Below are 19,241 nucleotides of genomic sequence, written 5' to 3'. Positions count from 1 at the left end.
TGAAGCCATCCAAAATCGCGCGGCCCATTTTATCACATCGCAGTACGACAGACAACACAGTGTAACTCTTATCAAGGCATCCCTTGATCTTCAACCCCTGGCACTTCGGCGTAAAGCTTTGTTTATTTCACAAATTGTACTACACCTTCTTACAGCTAAGAAACTCTGTATTGCACCCGCCGCCGCTACGCACCTCACGCCGACTTTTTAACTCTAAGTTTGCACCGCATTCACGGCTGCACAAACTCATTTAATAAATCTTTTTACCTAGCTCCATTACCTTGTGGAATAACCTACCCAATTTCGTAGTTACTGAAATAGAACCTAATAAATTGAGGCAGTTATTAACAGCGTATTTCAAAGGCTCAGTTATTTTGCCGTGTTTTTGAGTGTGTGCATGTGTTTTCTTACCTTTCTCCAAGTTGTTCTTGAGCCACTATGTCTTTCTTAGTGTTGATACTTTTGATAATGTCGTTAATGTTGAACATGAACCCTGCACTTTGTACTTCTTGTTGATGTTACCAACCATTGTATTATGTAGCGACTGCTCCCCCCCCTTTGTAATTCCCTAAGCCAAGGACCTTTAAGGGTAAATAAATGATGATGATGATGATTGTTAGGGTTCGTATGGCTGGAAAATCTAAGCACGACAGCCGGTTTCGAAGGCACTTCACGAGATGAGGGAAATGCAATATGAAGAAAAGTTGACAATGCACCTCTACAGGGTGTGGTGCACCGCATTTAATGTGATTCAAAGATTCCTTGATGCCCAGTAATGTCCACATCTGTCAGTTCCATCTTGCGCCCTTTTGATGTTACGAAGTCGACCTTCAGGCCTGCTTTTTCTGCCAAAATTATGGCTTCAATTATATTCTTGGTCAAGGTACTGCTGCTAGTGGTCCCTTTTGTTGCAAATGCTGCAAGAATTTGGGTCCATTTTCCAACAAACAGCACGAAAATCGGAACCATTCCGTGGTCGCATGGTGTGTGTTTGTCCTCAGTACATGTAAACTTGCAGAGATCCACGAAATCATCTATGTGGCCGGCCGTTTTTATAGAAAGATGCTGAGAGTTTCATTTCATTGACAATGATTCCACCGTGGCGTGCATAATCATCCATTGTGGCCGTCTTTTGACTGATGACATTGAAGATCTTTGGGCAGAAAGCAAACCCTGTTCTGTAAGATTTGAAGTGTTTGCGTAGAGTTGTTTTACTTGGGAGTGACAGTATCTTTTCCTTTCTTAGGTGCTCAGAAAACCTGGCACTCTTCATTTTCATTATGAGACACTCCAGAACCCATTCGTTAGAATACTGCATGCCTTTTGTGCTTTTTCTTGACGCAGATTTAAACATGTGAAGTGTTGCTTCACGCTGTTCTGGAGGGAGACTTTCTATTCTGAATGCAAATTCTCTTTCAGTGATGGCTTTGTTTTAGCTGCGATTGCTTTCAGTTAGCCCTTTAATGCAGTGGCGCTGGTCTTCAAGTGTTTTGTCTCCTGCCTCTGAAGCTTTAGACACTGAGCAAGAGCTCCTTTCTTGGGCACATGGGCTTTTAAGCTCGACTTTTGGGTCAGCAATAACTTTCGATGCAACTTGCACTCTGGGCAGATAAGTCCTGCCGATGAAAAAAAAACAACTGTTTAAATGCTAGAATAAGGAATACATACATATGTCTTGTACGTCAGTCTCTTGAAATTACCATCGGACGGAACATTTCCGGAGGACTTTATGCTGAAGACGTGTCCGTTGCTGCATGTTGCAGCTTTCAGTTTCACTGTTAAGTTCGGCAACATTTGCCTATATTCATCATCTATCATTGCTCCCTTGCAAACACAAGCTACTTTGGCATCCTGCAGTACAGCTGCAATGTTGCCAACAGAGGCAACTGTTTTTTCTGTGCACATCACTCCTTGGTAATAAATGTCAGCACAAACTTTGCCAGCGCCGCCGTGATGGCTGAGGTTATGGCGCTCGGCTGCTGGCCCGAAAGATGCGGGTTCGATCCCGGCCGCGGCGGTCGAATTTCAATGGAGGCGAAATTCTAGAGGCCCATGTACTGTGCGATGTCAGTGCCTGTTAAAGAACCCCAGGTGGTCGAAATTTCCGGAGCCCTTCACTACGGCATCCCTCATAGCCTGAGTTGCTTTGGGTCCTTAAACCCTCATGAGCCAAACCAACCTAAACAAACTTTGCCTCTGACAGGCTTCAAAACCACAGCTCGCTCATGCATAATCACAAGCCTTGCTTGTATTTTCAAAGAAGACTTCGCAAAAACTAAGCCGAAACGTTAGTCTTGGAAGTAGCACCAGCTCTGCGAAGGCGTGAGTCCGTGGAGCGCCTGAAATGAGAAAGGCAAGGATTCTGTAGCAGCCAGCTCTCCTGGCTCTTGACGTTCTTCGTCAGCGCTGTTCACATCCTGACGCAACTTCTTGCTTCGTGGTTGAATTGTTTCACAAAAAGATTTTTTCCTTTTGGTCCTCTGTTTAGGGGTTTTATCAGAGAGGTAAGCTAGACACCCCGGCAGCATCGTCTGTATGGCCCCGGGAGCCAACGACGGCATTTCCTCTGGGTGTACGCACTTCAACGCCATCAGTTACATGTATGTAGTCGCGCAATATGAGGTAGGTTTCAAAATAGTGCGCACACACTGCTGATAGTTCCGTGAGGCTCTTGTCATCCCTTCGCATGTTCCGCTCCCACTTCCCTCGCAACTCGTCGTCTCTTGGTGTGGCAAACAACGATGCTTTTGGCACGCCCAGATAGCCAGTGCGGCAGCGTGGTGCAAAACAGTGGGAATCAGTTCTTCGTTAAATTCCCTGTCACTGATGCTTAGTTTCTACTCACTGCTATCACTACTTAACAGCAAGATACGAATGCTGAAGTGAAATTAACTGCATGCCAGCGCACGTGCAAAGCAAGTGAAATCGCACACCGCATTGCCATGTGCTGCCAACACTCACGCTGGAGGCTAGGAAAAGGCACCGCAGCGCCCGTGCCGGCCGTCAGTGTCAACTTGCTCACCCGAGCCGGCCCCAGCAGCTGCCGGTCGCGCTACTAGAAAGTATTCTAGTTTACCATAGTTTCACCTTTGTGCCATTTTCGTTCCTCCATGCTTCTTTCTTTTTGCGGTTGGTGCTTGTGCGGCTAACTTCTCGACTTTGTAATTCCACGTATCGTTGCATCGTTTCACACCTCCAGTTTAGAATCATTTCGCATGTATTTTTCTGCTGTGGGTTGCGTAAGGAATGAATTCGTTCCGTGGTCATGTGCACACGCGTCCAACGCGCTCAATCACCCACCTGGCGCCGTGCCAACTGTTCCACGCCACAACGTGAATTGCTGTGGGTTAGCGGCTGCCTCGTTCCGCTGCCTTTCCTGTCCAGTGTACGTGCAGCGCGTGTGCGGGAACTTGTTTGTTGCAGTGTAATGGCATCAAGAAAGCACAAAGTGCTCTCCTTGCAGGAGAAACTGAATATTCTCAGCACTGTGGATGCAAACCCGTTTGTGCAAATGCATTTAAATTAAATTACTAATTCCTGCTTGCATAAAGTTATAACATTATGATATGGTATGCTAAGGTATGGTGTGGTATACTAATGGCGGATTAATGTTCCTAATGGCCGATTCACACGACGGTCCGTTCGCCCGCGGCCTGCGCATCACGTGTTCATGCGCCACTAAAAACTGGCCTGCGATCCGATGACGTCAAGCGGGTGCGACGGACCAAAAGAGCAGACGATGCGCTGGGTGTACCACTGTTGCCAGATTACTTTAAAGCGTTTGGCAACGCTTGTCCAACTGGTTTTTCTTCCCTGACCCATGACTGCGATTAAATGGTGCAGGTGCGGCCCTTTGTCCATTTCCTCAATGGCCTGGGTCGTCTTGCTAGCCGATTCGATCACTTCGTCATGGTAGCAAACGCGGTGCAGCTTGTCAAAACAGCGCGCCAGCTCAACACCACTCAATGAAATGCCACAGCCGAAATACTGGCAAGAGAGGTGGTTGCCAGAGCTGGCGCATGCATCTTCGTGGGCCGCCGCTAATTCCCGCGAGGGGAGAGGCACTTGAACTTCCTTGGTTGCCCAGTCCACGGGCTGAAAGCACGCCTCTCGATTTGGTGACGCACGAACACGTGATGCGCGGGCTGCGGGCGAACAGTCCGTCATGTGAATCGGCCATTAGCGACACATTAGTACGAGTAGGGATCAGAGTTTACGATTTAAATCGAATGAAAAAACTATTACAGTATGTCGACTGGTCTAAAAAAACAGTTCACGTTGACATGCATTGCACGTCACAGCTATCTAGGTATTGAGTAGAGTGCTAAAAAATGAAACACTATAGACAAAAAACTAAATGCCCAAACCAGCAGCTCGGCAAGACAGTAGGGTCATAGGACTAAGTATTGCAATTGTGCGTTTCCAGAATTATTGAGGCATTGTTCCAGGAACTCGAGCATAGCTGGCTGTTATTACCCGCTTGGGCCGTTGCTTGACTGCTTTCCCAATGCATGTAATGACACTGACATCATTTTTAACTGGAAGTGCAGCGGCAATCGCTGTCTAATATCTGAAGCACCTGAGCTGCGGCTGGTCGAAATAAAGGGACAGGGACATGATAGCAAGCAGAAGTACAGCGGGGAGTGATAGCCAGATAGGATAAGGAAAGGTTTATACACTATTTACAAAAATATATCAAAGAAATATGAACAGGAAAGATGAGCACTGGCGCGCACGAGTGTCCAGGCACTGTCCTAATTACAAACGCTCACCAGCGACCCATGCACGTTTTCAACATGAGAATGCTGTAATACAAAGCCGCACGAACACAGTGTCATGTCGCTAATGAATGGCACGTGTAAAGCACTGCCCAAGAGGCCAAAGTGGGGCATCCGGCCCCATGTTCCATGTAGGGCCTTGTTTAAAAATTGACGCTTCTTATGTGTCAATCCAATCATTAGACTAGCACATCACTACCACTTTTTCTGCAAGTGCAGCCCTATATGCTACCAAATCTGCTTTAATACCAGAACAGCCTTTGTGAAAACTCTAGAGCCCAGGAGGGGTTTAACATCAAACCTAAAAGAACGAATGAATATTTTTGCAGTATGCTCCTAGGCATGCACCCAGGTTGCAGAATTGCAGGAAAGTTAACTTGCAGGAAAATTTTTGCAGGCAAAAAATCTTCGATCGCAGACGGCGTATTCATTTCTTCCTCTGCCAACAGAAAGAGTTGGCCAAAGATAAGTCAAATTGACTATAGTATTTCTTAGAAAAGAAGAGAGGGGGGGCGTCCCTTTGTCTGCGTGAATCTGAAGCCCTACTGGCTACCACCAGCTTTCGAGATCAAATGTATTTGTCGAAAGGGCACAATGGTGCATACTCTTGCACCATTGTACCTGCCTCGACCTGCTGGTCACGTTTGCACCCCTGTTCTCTACACAGAAGGGGAGGGAGTGAGTATTTATTCTGGAAAAGCTAGTGCCCAGTGCTGCTAAGGGGATGCGACCGTGGCGCCCTTACTGTTAGGATAATTCTGGATTCACTGGAAAACTTTCTGGGCTTCTCGACTGTGGGCTTTCAACAGCTTCCCTTTCATACAGATAAACAGCCATCTCCCCCGCTTTCTTTGCAAAGAAGACTGTGAAAATTTCGTCTATGAACGAGGGTTTTCATTTGGAGCATGCTCCCAATATTCTGCAGCTTGTCCCTGAGGCAACACAAAAAGGACGTCCGCGACTTCGCAAGTGAGCAGAATCGGATAGCCGAACATTCCGAGAACTCAGACCATAGAATCATTTTTGACGAAAGCACCATCCTCGGAACCGAAGCAAAATACCAAAAAAGGCTATTACTAGAATCTTGGGATATTCACACGACCCCAAACCAGAAAAAAAAACGCGCGATCGAATGCCCCGCACAGCCCGGCAGCGTGACTCAGTCTTAACCCCTCGTGTCCTCTCCCCTTCCTGCACCCTTCACATCCTCGCTTTCCTTCTTTCGGCCCCTTTGCGCCCTATACCATGCAAGATTAAAGATGCGAGTCAATAAGGAACATAGAGTAAGCAAGTAAATGGCTTGCAAGAAATCTTTGCCCGTGCTTGTCTTCATTTTGTCTTCCTCCATTTGGTTCAGGGTTTGGTCGATTTCATGCCGCGCTTTAAATGTAAGGCTAATTTTAGCGTTTTCGTTACTACGATATGGCGTGACATAATTGAGCAACAAAAGAAATTTTGTTTTGACCCTCGCATTTCTGAATTCCTTACTGGCAGATAGGTCTGGCCTTCTGGCTGTGGTCGAGACGGAGTATATTTAGGGACATTGTATGCATAAAAATGAAAGAATTAAATGTCAAAAATATGACGCTATGGGTAACAAAAATGGTTAACGCGTCATTAGGTCTCGCTTAAAGTTAAAATGTCTAAAAATGTTAAAAAAAACTTATGTGATGAGCTCTTAACTGCAGCTAGCCTGTAGACAGACAGGCCTGGTTGAGAGGCCAAGAGGCCTCTAGCTGCCACTCGCGGGACGCAAAAATTCTGAGGCCGCTGCATGTGTTCTGCAAGCAATTAAGAAGGAACAAAGGAAGAACTACAGCAACCATGTTACAGCCAGCCACAGGCAATATCCAACGAGACCAAGCGTGGCAGCCAATAAACTTTTCTCCTTTTTTAATAATCTCCTAGAGTGCAACAGCTGCAGAAATTACATATCAGGAACAATGAAATTGCTTTGCATCATCATCTCGATCAGAAGTGTAATAACTACCGCGAGTGCACAGGAAGCTAGACTGGACTGACCACTACTCATCATGATCTGAATGTGAGCCCGGACTCGTTACTAAGATTGTGATCTGAACAGCAGTCCGGACTCAAGAGAAAGACCATGATCTGAATGTGAACCTGGACTCACCACGACTCAGATCATGGTCTGAATGCGAGTTCGGACGCATGACTCAGATCATGATCTGAATGCGAGTTCGGACTCACGACTCAGAATGTGATCTGAATGCGAGTTCAGACTCATGACTCAGAATGTGATCTGAATGTGAGTTCGGACTCACGACTCAGAATGTGATCTGAATGTGAGTTCGGACTCACGACTCAGAATGTGATCTGAATGTGAGTTCGGACTCACGACTCAGAATGTGATCTGAACATGAGTGAACGCACTCACGACTCAGATCATGATCTGAACGTGAGTCCGGACTCACTTTCAGATCATGATCTGAGTCGAGCGTGAGTTGAGCCCGGGTGAGTCCACTCATGAGTGAGTTCGCCGACCTATGCCACCAGTTAGACATGCGTCAAGCGTCTCTGGTCTTCGCACCGTCTCAGCAGCTGGAAGTATCCGAAAGCACCGACTAAACTAGTAGACGGAAAACTAAAATGAACGCAGTACTTGTCAATAGGACATAGCTGAATGATATGCAACTAACATTTTAAGTGAGGAACGGAACAAAGCCGTTCATTTTGAACGGTTGAAGTATGCCAGGGCAGCAGCCTTTGCTCACGCCACAGCGCAGTATGGTCCAACAGTGTCCGTAGCACGCGAAATCTAGGTGGCAAGTGAAAGAGCCCGAGACTGAACCTGACAACCTGGACTGCAGAACACTAATCAGGACTGAACCTGACTGAACTTTGAAGCAAGAGTGACCGCTTCGCTGTACCTGCTGAAGCGCCAACGCCTTGACGAGCATACAGGCATCGCCATCTAGAGCGTTGCTCTTGTACTGTCACATGACCGACCGACAGTGACGTCAGAATGCGTCATGAGGTCATGAGCGCCTTCTACTGATGTACAGCAGTGTCCTGTCCTAAAGGTGTGAATTTTGTTGCCCATTTTGTTTTGAAGACATTGGGCTAAAGTTCACACCTTGCGACCTTAGCCGAAAGTAGCCAGAAATTTTCCATGTCGCCAAATGTAATTTTAGGTCGTCATGGGCCTCTCAAATTTGCCAGTTTGGCGAAAAGTAGCCACCAGTGGCAACTCTGTGGGGCCATGTTGTCCACAACCCGAGTGTGCACCACACCGCTCGTCAAACACATGCACACACAATGCACTTTTCATTCAAAGCGGTGAAACCGTCGGACACAATCACAAAACGGCAAGCGGATGTAACTTCGTGAAGACGGAGCGCCACTCGTTCGACGCGGTCGGAGAAACCCAAGTGACGAAACAGCGAATGGCGAACCTATGAGACAAGCGGTAACTGCCCGCGGCAACGTTGGCGCAAGTTGGTGACAAAAGCAAGTTGACGGCGATGACAATCCGACTGCCACCTCGAAGTGGCGGAGATCGCAGGGACCTCTACCGGCAAAAATGAGGTACCGAAAGTATAGTTCCGTTCGATTCGCCCTGCACGATGTGAACTAGTTCATGACAAGGTAGAGCACTTGCAGAGCAAGTACCGCACTCATGCAGTGCCAGTTCAGAGGTGCAGGTGCAGTGCGACACTAGCGCCAAATAGAAACGAATGTCAAAGTGCAGAAGTCTTGCAAGCCTTCTGCTTTTTGGGCGGCGCGTGCACTTCTCGCTCTCCGTATTTTGCTGGGCTCTCCGGTGGTTGGTGTGCAAAAAAAGAAAATTAACTGCGGCATGCTACCAATGATTATGCAGGCAGCTATGGAGCTTGTGGACGGACTCCGATGACAGTGACGAAGAGGAATTTGACGACTTAATTGCGGTGGAAGTTATGAAGTTGACGAGACCAGAGTAACCGCGTTTCTAGGTACTATGAATGTATCGTCAGCCAGTGCTATGGTTTTGAGGGGGTAGGTACAGTTTCTAAGGCATGCTGGGGCCAGATCCCACTGCGGTTCCGTTCGGGAACCAGTTCCTTTGGTCTCCTCTCATTGGCCGATCTTCGTCACGTCCGGCGTGACGAAAAACTTCCGGAGGCTGCTCCGCGTTTTTCGTCTACGTCACGGGGCGTGGCCACGGCGCCGAAAGGAACCGTTTCGCCGGCCGGCACAAGAACCGCGGCGAGTAGGTCCACTTCGCGGAACCGCTTGTAAACAAACATGGCGGCGCCCATGACCCCGTATCTTTTCGCGGCTCTTTGCGGCCGCACTGGGCAGAGAAGACCTAAAAACAGGGAAGATGCCTTCGATCTGCCGGAGGAGGATTTCCGCCGCCATTTCAGGATGAGTAAGGCGCTGGTGCATAGGCTGTGTGCTGATCTTGAGGGCGAAATCGGGACAAGGGGGCCGACCGGACTGCCGACAGAAGCGAAAGTTCTCTGTGCGCTTCGGTTTTTTGCAACCGGCAGCTTTCAGACTTCTGTCGGCAGTGAGGTGACCATCCAACTCTCGCAGTCCTCAATGAGCCGCTGCATCAGCGCAGTAGCGCTAGCTATAACTCGCGTAGGCAAATGAAAAGGGTGGGTGACCTTTCCATCCGCGCCAGCGGAAAAGCAGCAGGCAGTGGCAGAATTTTTGCACCGCGGCCGAATTCCTGGTGTTGTTGGCTGCATCGATGGAACCCTCGTTGCAATCAGTCAGCCCAAAGGCCTCAGCCCTGGTGAAACGCAGGTATTCATGACGAGAAAGGGCTACTACGCCCTAAACACGATGTTGGTAAGTACTACAAGTCTGTCCACTCGTTAAAACAAAACCATAATTCGCGAATTTCAGCCGCCGGCGTGGATAGCGTGCATTTGCATGCTTAAATTTGAATGCACTCAAAATCAGAGTGAGGAAACGTCATTTACATTGTCGGGTAACATGTTAACTAACGATACTTACGAGAAACAAATTCTGCCGAGGTTTCCGCATTATTTTCTTAATATATTGCATTCTGCGTTGAAATACTGTTATTGTGGCCTTACATGGAAAACAGTTAAAATTGATATATATATATCAGGATGCTCGGCAAAGCAACGTATAAAATGCATCATTTGTTATTAGAATAATGTCACCTTCACTTTCTTTGCAAAAACTTAACATGAATAGTTATTAAAATAATGCTCATATCATGTTCCAACAGTGTGCTGTTTTATGGAAATTTCAGAGTGCATTAGAGCCATGGCTTTTTTTTCTACCCATTAGTTTGTCTCCAGCATGTGTCAATCTTTATACTACCTTTGTATATTTGCAGGTCTCCGATTCAAAACTGAGAATCCTGGCTATTGATCCGCGGCTACCAGGATCCACTCATGATGCTTTTTGCTGGAAGCATTCATTCCTGCGGCGGAGAATTGCCGAACAAGGGCTACTGCGTCCTGGGGAGTTTCTGCTTGGTGAGCTGTCTTATTCGAAGCAGGCAAATGCAGAGACTGAGAACGGTTTTATTTTTATTTTTACACAGGTGACAGTGGCTACCCGCTTGAGCCCTGGCTGATGACCCCTGTGCCTGGCCATCCAAGCCTCCAGACACCAGAGGGGGCTTACAATCATGCTCACTCTTCAATGAGGACAGCTGTGGAGCGCTGCATTGGGGTGCTGAAAAGCAGATTTCGGTGCCTTCAACGGTATCGAACTCTGCATTACAGCCCCAAGCGTTCAGCTACCATTATTGCAGCATGTGCAGCGCTCCACAACCTGTGCCTTGAAGAAGGTGATCCTTTTGATGGCTCATGTAGCAGTGATGACAACAGCGACAGCGAGGATAGTGAGCAGGAGCATGACACTGCTGCACAAAATGTACCACCACCTTCCACTCGCTCCACACTAACAAAAGCTAAGGCAGTGCGGTGCCGCATTGTACATTTATTCTCTCTACCACGCCTTCAGCACACTGCTTATTTGAGAAGAGTGCGTCAGCGTGTGATAAGGCAGCTCGCCAGGCAGAGACGACACACCTCACAGTGATGCATTCACTAATCATCATCATCAGCCTGACTACATCCACTGCAGGTCAAAGGCCTTTCCCATGTCTCTCCAATTAACCCTGTCCTTTTCTAGCTGCATCCGCCCTTTGCCTGCAAAGTTCTTAATCTCATCCGCCTACCTAACCTGCTGCCACCCCCTGCTACGCTTCCCTTCTCTAGGAATTCACTCCGTTACCCTTAAGGACCAGCGGTTGCCTTGCCTTCGCATCACATGCTCTGTCCAAGCCCATTTCTTCCTCTTGATTTCGACTAGGATGTCATTAACTCGCGTTTGTTCCCTCACCCACTCTGCGCGCTTCCGGTCTCTTAACGTTACACCTATCATTTTCCTTTCCATGGCTCGTTGTGCTGTCCTTAACTCAAGCTGAACCCTTTTCGTTAGCCTCCATGTTTCTACCCCGTAGGTAAGCACCGGCAAGACACAGCTGTTGTACACTTTTCTCTTGAGGGATATTGGTAACCTGCGATTCATGATCTGAGAGAACCTGCCATATGCGCTCCACCCCATTCTTATCCTTCTAGTTATTTCCCTCATGACCCAGATCAGCTCTCACTACCTGCCCTAAGTAGACGTATTCCTTGTGTGCACTACGGTGACTCAGATCTGTACTCACACGCAAAAGTAGTGATTTTTGTAAGGCTTATGCAATGTGTTCGCAGCTGGTAAGGAAACAGTAAAAAAGGCAGGCAGATCAATTTTGATATCCTATGATATGTCATGATAAACAATGTCAGGTGGCTTTCCAATACACTATAGCATATATGGTTTGGCTCAGATTGGTGGGTTGTACTTCCCCAAACAATTCAGTTTTTGAGAGATGTCATACTGAAGGGCTCCACTAAATCTTTTTATTGTGCACTGACATCTCGTGCAGTGTGTGGGCCTGAAACATCTGCTTCCATCGAAATGCGATCTTTGTGGGCACGGTCGAACACACGCCTTCCACATTAGCTGCCGAGCACCATAACCACCGAGCCTCCGCAGTGGTGATAATTTTTATGGCATGCATATAATTGAATACCATATTTGTGAGGTGCCGTTGTCTTGCCGTTAGCTCGTTTATTTATTTTCATCCCCTCTTTTTCTTTAAGAAGCAGTCAAGGTGACATCAGCTTTTTCCAATAATGTCCTGCTTATGCATATGTTGTCGTTGTTTGAGAGCATCGGTAATGTTCTGTTCAGTAACAATTTATATCAAAATTATATTGCAATTCATATTGTTGTTGTTTTGTTCATTTTTAATTTGTTTAGCTCTTTGAGTGCTTATTACTGTTGTATTTTTCCATTTTTAATTTGTATCCTTGAGTGTAGAACACAATTTAATCTGTACAGCGCTGTTTCTCCTGTGCACAGGTTATATGGGGCCCTGAACTTAGTCAGGTGCAAGAAAGAACCTTTTGTTCGGTGTCCTTTAGTTTCTGTATGAGGAAACTGAGCATAAACTTAACAACTCCAACCTCAACATTCAGCATTATGACTGTTGTTTCTGGTCCTGTTTTCCTTTTGCATAGGAGTTATACCATTGTAGCAATAGCTGCGGTTATAAGACCTAACACAGCTGCCTGGTTTGGTATGAATAATTGACACTGAAAATAAAATCTGCTTGTGGCTATTTATGATGCACTGAGCCTCTTCATCACTGGACATCTTGGCAGAAATGAATAACACTGCTACAAAATGTGCTCGACTGAATTATTGAGACAGAGAGCATTCTTGGTAACCAAATTATATATCACATGGTGCTTCTTGATGACTTTGATACTTGTACAAAAAATCACATCAGAACTTGTCTCTATGCAATGGCTACAGCAAGAAGCTGCGCCCAAATGTATGCACTACTGCCATAACCTCACAGAGTATTTTGCTGAGATAGGATAACATTGTGAAAGAAAATGATATAGTGAGCTAAAATAACAAATTGCAGTTATTATTGGTTGCACACTGCCCAGAGACTATCACAGCTGACAGGATAAACAATGCCATGACATCACAGAGTATTTGGCTGAGATAGGATAACACTGTGAAAGAAAATGATATAGTGAGCTAAAATAAATTGCAGTTATTATTGGTTGCACACTGCCCAGAGACTATCACAGCTGACAGGATAAACAATGTCATAACATCACAGAGTATTTGGCTGAGATAGGATAACCCTGTGAAAGAAAATGATATAGTGAGCTAAAATAACAAATTGCACTTATTATTGGTTGCACACTGCCCAGAGACTATCACAGCTGACAGGATAAACAATGCCATAACATCACAAAGTATTTGGCTGAGATAGGATAACCCTGTGAAAGAAAATGATATAGTGAGCTAAAATAACAAATTGCACTTATTATTGGTTGCACACTGCCCAGAGACTATCACAGCTGACAGGATAAACAGTGCCATAACATCACAGAGTATTTGGCTGAGATAGGATAACCCTGTGAAAGAAAATGATATAGTGAGCTAAAATAACAAATTGCAGTTATTATTGGTTGCACACTGCCCAGAGACTATCACAGCTGACAGGATAAACAATGTCATAACATCACAGAGTATTTGGCTGAGATAGGATAACCCTGTGAAAGAAAATGATATAGTGAGCTAAAATAACAAATTGCAGTTATTATTGGTTGCACACTGCCCAGAGACTATCACAGCTGACAGGATAAACAATGCCATAACATCACAAAGTATTTGGCTGAGATAGGATAACCCTGTGAAAGAAAATGATATAGTGAGCTAAAATAACAAAATTGCACTTATTATTGGTTGCACACTGCCCAGAAACTATCACAGCTGACAGGATTAACAATGCCATAATATCACAAAGTATTTGGCTGAGATAGGATAACCCTGTGAAAGAAAATGATATAGTGAGCTAAAATAACAAATTGCACTTATTATTGGTTGCACACTGCCCAGAGACTATCACAGCTGACAGGATTAACAATGTAAAATAACGGTAGTAACAAGAAATGTACACAAAGTAATCGTGGCTGTTTTGGGTAATATAACATAAAGTGATGCGAACAGAAATGAATGAAAAGCAAATATTCTTGCCTACACACAAAATGAAACAATTGTCTGGAGTAGCTGGTTTGGATAATATAGCAAAATAAAAAGATGTAAACCAAAATGAATAAAATTGAAAGACACTTGTGTACACACAAAACTTCAGTTGTCTGGAATAGCATAATAAGTAGGATGGCAATAGTAACATTTAAAAAGAACCTTTAGAACTCAAATTGACAGAAGTGGAATAAAATACAAAAACCATGACGCTATTTAGCTGGAGGTTCCCCACTGATAGGGGTGACGGTGGACAGCCACTGAACTTGCTGCAGAATGAACTGCCCTGTAATTGCCAGCCGCTCCACAGCAGCAACAATACGAGCCTGGTTTGCAGATTCGTTGGCCAGTCCGTTCTCTTGAATGGCTGCCATCCGCTCCAGTGCTGTGGCCTGGCGTGCTTGCGAGTCAGCCAGTGCCTCTGTAGCAGCAGCCAGGCGATTCAGGGTAGCTGATTGGCCCAGCATCGTCTCTGCCTCTCGCTGGAAGCTTGTCGCAACAGCACCCACCTCGTCTTTAAGCTGCTGCAGTTCCTGTTTCCAGAATAGCACTGACTGTTATATTACTCTTCCTTGCTAACAACCATGCAGCAAATAGTATATGTACATACAGATTTGATTTCAGCTGCCACGTCTAATGACTTTTGGTAGCCAGCAACAATTTCTGGCAGGAAATCTTCAGCAGCTGGCCTGCGTGATGGTGTGCACCGCTCCTGCTGCTGGCTTGTCCCTGAGGATACCCACAGAAAAGACATTGTTGCAGCGCTTCACCTATACAGTATAGAACTGAACATAAGATAACAGTATATACAATGACATGCAGTAGGGAAGCTTGATATCACTGGTGACGAATCGTGTGCATTGCTGAACTTACGTGACAAGCCACTCGTTCCGGGTCGATCTCCAACAGAAACACGTGATGGAAATCGTCGCAGACGTGGAGTGGCTGGGTCAGCAGGAGCTGTGACGGGCTGCACAGCAGTTGTTGGAGTGAGCTGGAGGCTTGAAGCATGCCCATCCAGGGATTGTGCAGAAGGCGGCAGGCTGCTATCCTGAGTGTACAAGGCCACCACAATGAGCAGTGGTACTTTGACTCCACGGTCTGCTTAAATAACCTCAATAATTAATATATAATTGTAGCAAAGTGTAAAATGAATGAAAACCAAAGAGGCTACGATTAAGAACAAAATAAATTTTCGTAACACATCACTCAACACAACATTTTTAATATGATTGCAGTTCAATTTTTGCGAACTCAAACTAACTGGATCAATTAGACATTGTGTAATCACCCTGCAACGTAGGTCTGCATAAATAATCTCCCAAAAATGCTTGTGCGGTGTTGTATATATACAGTGTTCAATGATAATCCATTGGGAATTTCGCACCTGACTAATGTTTATTACTACTCCAAACAAAGGTGCATTCACAGTAAACAGAAGATTACTACTAACTAACAGATTTTTTTTTTGCAGATGCCGTAAAGGGGACCGAGAAAAGTAACGCTGAAAGCATACCATCAGTTCACCCAATAGATAAAACGTAGTCACTGGTCTAAGGATCGCGATTACTTGCAACCACCTCCATTTACTTTTGAAATAGCTTCTCTAATTACGCCCTCTGTTAGGAAATATGCAGTTCATGTCGAACATACCTCTTCGAAAAATCCTTCACACACGCCCACTGCACTTGAGCGCCCGACAAGGGCGAGGATGCGGCCCCGCAGCCCGCACAGACGGCCGCCGCCGGTACCCCTAGGAGTAAACGAGCCGCTTGTTACGCGAAAGCAAAAGTGCACTGGATCATTGCACTCACCTGTGTTCAGCGGCCACGACGGCTGCGTCGTGGCGGGAGTTATATACTTCTTTTTTCCAGTACTGCCGCCACTGGTCCGCTGTTTTCTTTGCTGGCCCCTCTGCATTTAAAATATTTGCAAGCTCCCGCCACAACAGCGCTTTGCTTGCTTTCGTGATTTCTGGCGTTAAAACGGATGACCCTTTCACGAGCCACGGGTGTTCCTCCATAAACTCTACAAGCAGAGTACGCTGTCGCGGCGAAACATGGGGGCCAAGAGGCCGGCGAGTCGCTGCTTCTGCCATTGCGAGTCTTGTCAGAAACGGACAAAAGGCAGACGAAACTTCAACGCGCGCGAAAAAACATATGGGTTTCACAGATGGCACCGCGCGCGCGCGTATGCGATACCATCTACCGACAGAAAAGGGAAACATGTACCAAAAGAAACGTCGAAATAGTTCTTTACTGCACTCTCTTGCACGCACTGCGACTTCTTATTAAATAATATGTGTTACCAATTATTTGTGATATTTGATTTCTTTTTAAAACAACCTATTTTTTAGTGTACGGCCCCCGAAAAAGCCAGGCAGTCGTGGGACGGGCTCCCGCAAGGTCGGGCGCTCGTCGATTGGCCGTTGGCTTCCCCTTCTTTCTCCTCACGTACTTCGCTGTCGTCATTTTGACGTCACTCTGAAAAGGAACGGTTCGGAGACGGAACCGAAGTGGAATCTGGCCCCTGTCTTCTGCTTAAGCAACTTGAGTCGAGGCGCAAGGGCTTCTTCAGTAGACATGCGCACAAAGGCATTTACACGTGACTTTATAGTCTGCAAAGATTTTCCAAGCATCTTGCATTCGGTACAGATCTCTCAAGAAAACAAGAAGCACACAAGTTAGCAAACATGCCAGACATCGCACAGCACATAGCCTCATTTTGCGTTTTGCCTCCATCGAAACGTTGCCGCTGCAGGTGGGTTCGAACCCTGGTATTCCAGTTTAGTACCTTAACTCTTTCCTTACCACGGGGAAATCGTCTGTTTTTTGTATGGTTAATTTAGGAATTTTTTGTGCAACAGCTACTAAGTTTACAGTGTCATGCAATACATAAAAGTGAAGGTAAATGAATGCGCTTTCAAATAGCATTTATTTTAAAAGCAAAAAAATTACTTCCATGAAAAAAACTTATTGAACAAAAAAAACAAATCCTCAAAAGATTTGAGTACAGAGTAATATCTCTGGCAAAAATTTTGTTTAGAGAAATTCTAAAATATACAAATTGCGGGTATTTTAATAGGCTACATTTCTTTAAAAAATTATACCCATAAACTAAGTACTCTTTGAGTTAGAAAAATTTACATGACGCATAGTGAAATATTCCAGTTCTTGATTGGTCCAACTTAATCTTTTTCTTGAAAAAAAAATTGTAAGTTGGACCAATCAAGCTTATAGCACAATATTATATACCAAAACGCGTGTAATAAATGCACATTACAAAAGCACATTTCGAAAGAAAAACAGTGATATCAAAATGCGCAATAAAAATTAGCAATCACAAGTAATGAAATTCACCGCAAACATTTCTTACGTGTAACATAAATTTTCAGTGCAAAAAATTCTACAAAGCTTATGACAAACAGAAAATAGTTAACACTCCATAGGAGAATATCACAGCAAAATTGAAAGTCATAGCTCGATAACTTTTGGAGCCATAAATGTTTCATTCGACCAGATTGGTGTGCCAGTCACCGAAACAGTTTCTCGTGGTGAAGCACAAATGCACATTGCATGTGCGACAGAACACATTCGTCTTGTGTTCAACTTTCTTTTCCTCGTAACACTTTCTACAGTTCCTGCGGACGTCCTTTCAGGCATGTGCTGTACACCTGTGCATGGTGCAGCTGGCGAGGGAGGGACAGAAACTGGTGCAGTGTCCTCTAATTCTAGGAGCTGTCCAATCAGCTCTGTCCTGAAGGCCAGCTGGTCAAATCGAGAAGGCCTAGAAAGCTCGGATGCTTGGGGATGCTGCGTGCGATATGCTTGAAAAATAATATAGCTGTTCACAGCTGCGATATCGATGCAATGGAAGAATAACGTTTTCCACCATCGGACGCATTTCCTCAAAACATTGTACGTGGCAATCAGCTGGTCCGATTTGTCGACTCCAAGCATTCCGGCGTTATATTCGTCAATGAGCTGTGGCTTTTTTATGGCGATTTGATGCCACTTCCCGTCCTCCTTTTCTCTTCGTTTGGCAAGCACGTACGAGTTAGCTGTGTGTGCAGTGCTAACCATATGCACAACACTCCGATCTTTCCATTGAAGATACAAGACCCCCTTGTCTCTCAGCCAGCGGATGTCTCCTCTTTTAGCTTTCTTCTCCCAAGTGACGCCTTTCAGTTCTGTGGGGAATCCCTTGCGATCTTTTCTTGTTGTGCCGCAGGCTAGTGTCTTGCGTTCCAAGAGGTGCACAAGAAGAGAGGTCGAAGTATAGAAATTGTCCATATAGATAATGTACCCACGATGAAGGTACTTGTCGCAAAGCTTCGTTACCACATCAAAGGCTAGCCCATTGGCACTAGGTTTCTCACGCTTCCCTGTATACACTATAAACTGGATGGTGTAGCCGGTTTTCGGGTCCGCAAGAACCCATAATTTGTAGCCCCATTTCACAACCTTATCTCTAATGTACTGCCGAATTCCAGAGGGCACTTTGGATTTCACCATCCTTTCGTCCACTGAAATTTCGCAATACGGCTGGAACAATGACGCAGAGCAGTCATTGATGTGCTGAAGAAGCCAGGACACCTTGTCGAGTTTTTGTGCGCCAGCGCCGTTAGTTTCCGGGTCAGAAATATGCAGCATGGCCAGGAGCACGGTGAAACGTCGCCTTGACATAATGTTTGGAGGGAGAAGCCCGGAAAACAATTTTGATGTACTCCAATACAAATGTAGCTGCAGAAGTTACAGTATTCCTATATACAATAGTAAGGCGATGAACTTCATCATTTCTGCTGGGGTTACTTCTTTCCACGAACCGTCCTTCTCGCTGTAGGTAGGTTTCTCGAGGATGTGCATCCATGCATACTTGTTGGTATTTCTACAAATAGCAAGAATGACATCCGCCGTAAAGAAAAGGCGAAAAAAATCGAGCGCTCGCGATAGCTGCTTCGGACCGCTACGGAGCGCCATCCCGAGGTCAATGCCCGGATCTGTCTGTTGTCAAAACTCCACGCTTTTTTGACCTGGTGGAAGCACGTCTTGCCCAAATGAAGTGGACACTCTATAAACAAAGAAAATAATAGTTTGGACACCAAGAGGGCAATTGAACCGACTCTAGGTACCCATAAACAAAGGGGACGGCAAATCCGAAACCATTACCTGCGGGTAACAGCTGATGTTCCCGGCTGATCAGCTGCGTTTTCCTCATCTGAGCTGAACTCTGACGATGCAACATCGATGTCCGAGTCATCTGTGCTCGAAGAGTCCTAAAGATCACTTGCCGGATCGTCGGGATCGAGCGAAATTGCGATCTTTCGAGCACGCGCCGCGAGTCCGGATG

The 19,241-nt window shown here is 45.7% G+C and overlaps 2 protein-coding genes across 4 annotated transcripts in view; one reads left to right on the top strand and one right to left on the bottom strand.

Moving 5' to 3' along the window:
• Window positions 1-19,241, top strand: part of LOC144128023 (uncharacterized) — a 185,909-nt gene that overhangs the window by 60,133 nt on the left and 106,535 nt on the right. The window contains exons 2-3 of one of the 3 annotated variants that reach the window (XM_077661075.1): window positions 10,099-10,240; window positions 10,309-12,599. The exons of the other annotated variants lie outside the window; for them this stretch is intronic. Coding sequence (XP_077517201.1) covers window positions 10,099-10,240; window positions 10,309-10,811 — 645 coding nt within the window. The 3' untranslated portion in view covers window positions 10,812-12,599. Of the gene's footprint in view, window positions 1-10,098; window positions 10,241-10,308; window positions 12,600-19,241 lie in introns of those variants that run through there. 3 annotated transcript variants of the gene reach the window in all.
• Window positions 13,997-16,407, bottom strand: LOC144128022 (uncharacterized). The gene is made up of 4 exons (XM_077661074.1): window positions 15,546-16,407; window positions 14,766-14,943; window positions 14,503-14,621; window positions 13,997-14,425 (listed from the first exon to the last, which is right to left on the bottom strand). Exons 1-4 carry the CDS (start codon window positions 15,810-15,812, stop codon window positions 14,105-14,107), a joined length of 885 nt encoding a protein of 294 aa, XP_077517200.1. The 5' UTR covers window positions 15,813-16,407; the 3' UTR covers window positions 13,997-14,104.

Source organism: Amblyomma americanum, chromosome 4 (assembly GCF_052857255.1).
Source record: "Amblyomma americanum isolate KBUSLIRL-KWMA chromosome 4, ASM5285725v1, whole genome shotgun sequence".
Classification (NCBI taxonomy): domain Eukaryota; kingdom Metazoa; phylum Arthropoda; class Arachnida; order Ixodida; family Ixodidae; genus Amblyomma; species Amblyomma americanum.
This window is presented reverse-complemented; position numbering and strand designations above follow the sequence as displayed.

What these genes read in the sequence shown, in the direction of transcription:
- LOC144128022 (XM_077661074.1), bottom strand. Translation starts at nt 15,812, where the DNA reads ATGCAGAGGGGCCAGCAAAGAAAACAGCGGACCAGTGGCGGCAGTACT. An exon ending in CGGAACGAGTGGCTTGTCAC is followed by an intron (nt 14,622 to 14,765) that starts GTAAGTTCAGCA and finishes GGGTATCCTCAG; the next exon opens with GGACAAGCCAGCAGCAGGAG. An exon ending in TGGCAGCTGAAATCAAATCT is followed by an intron (nt 14,426 to 14,502) that starts GTATGTACATAT and finishes TTCTGGAAACAG; the next exon opens with GAACTGCAGCAGCTTAAAGA.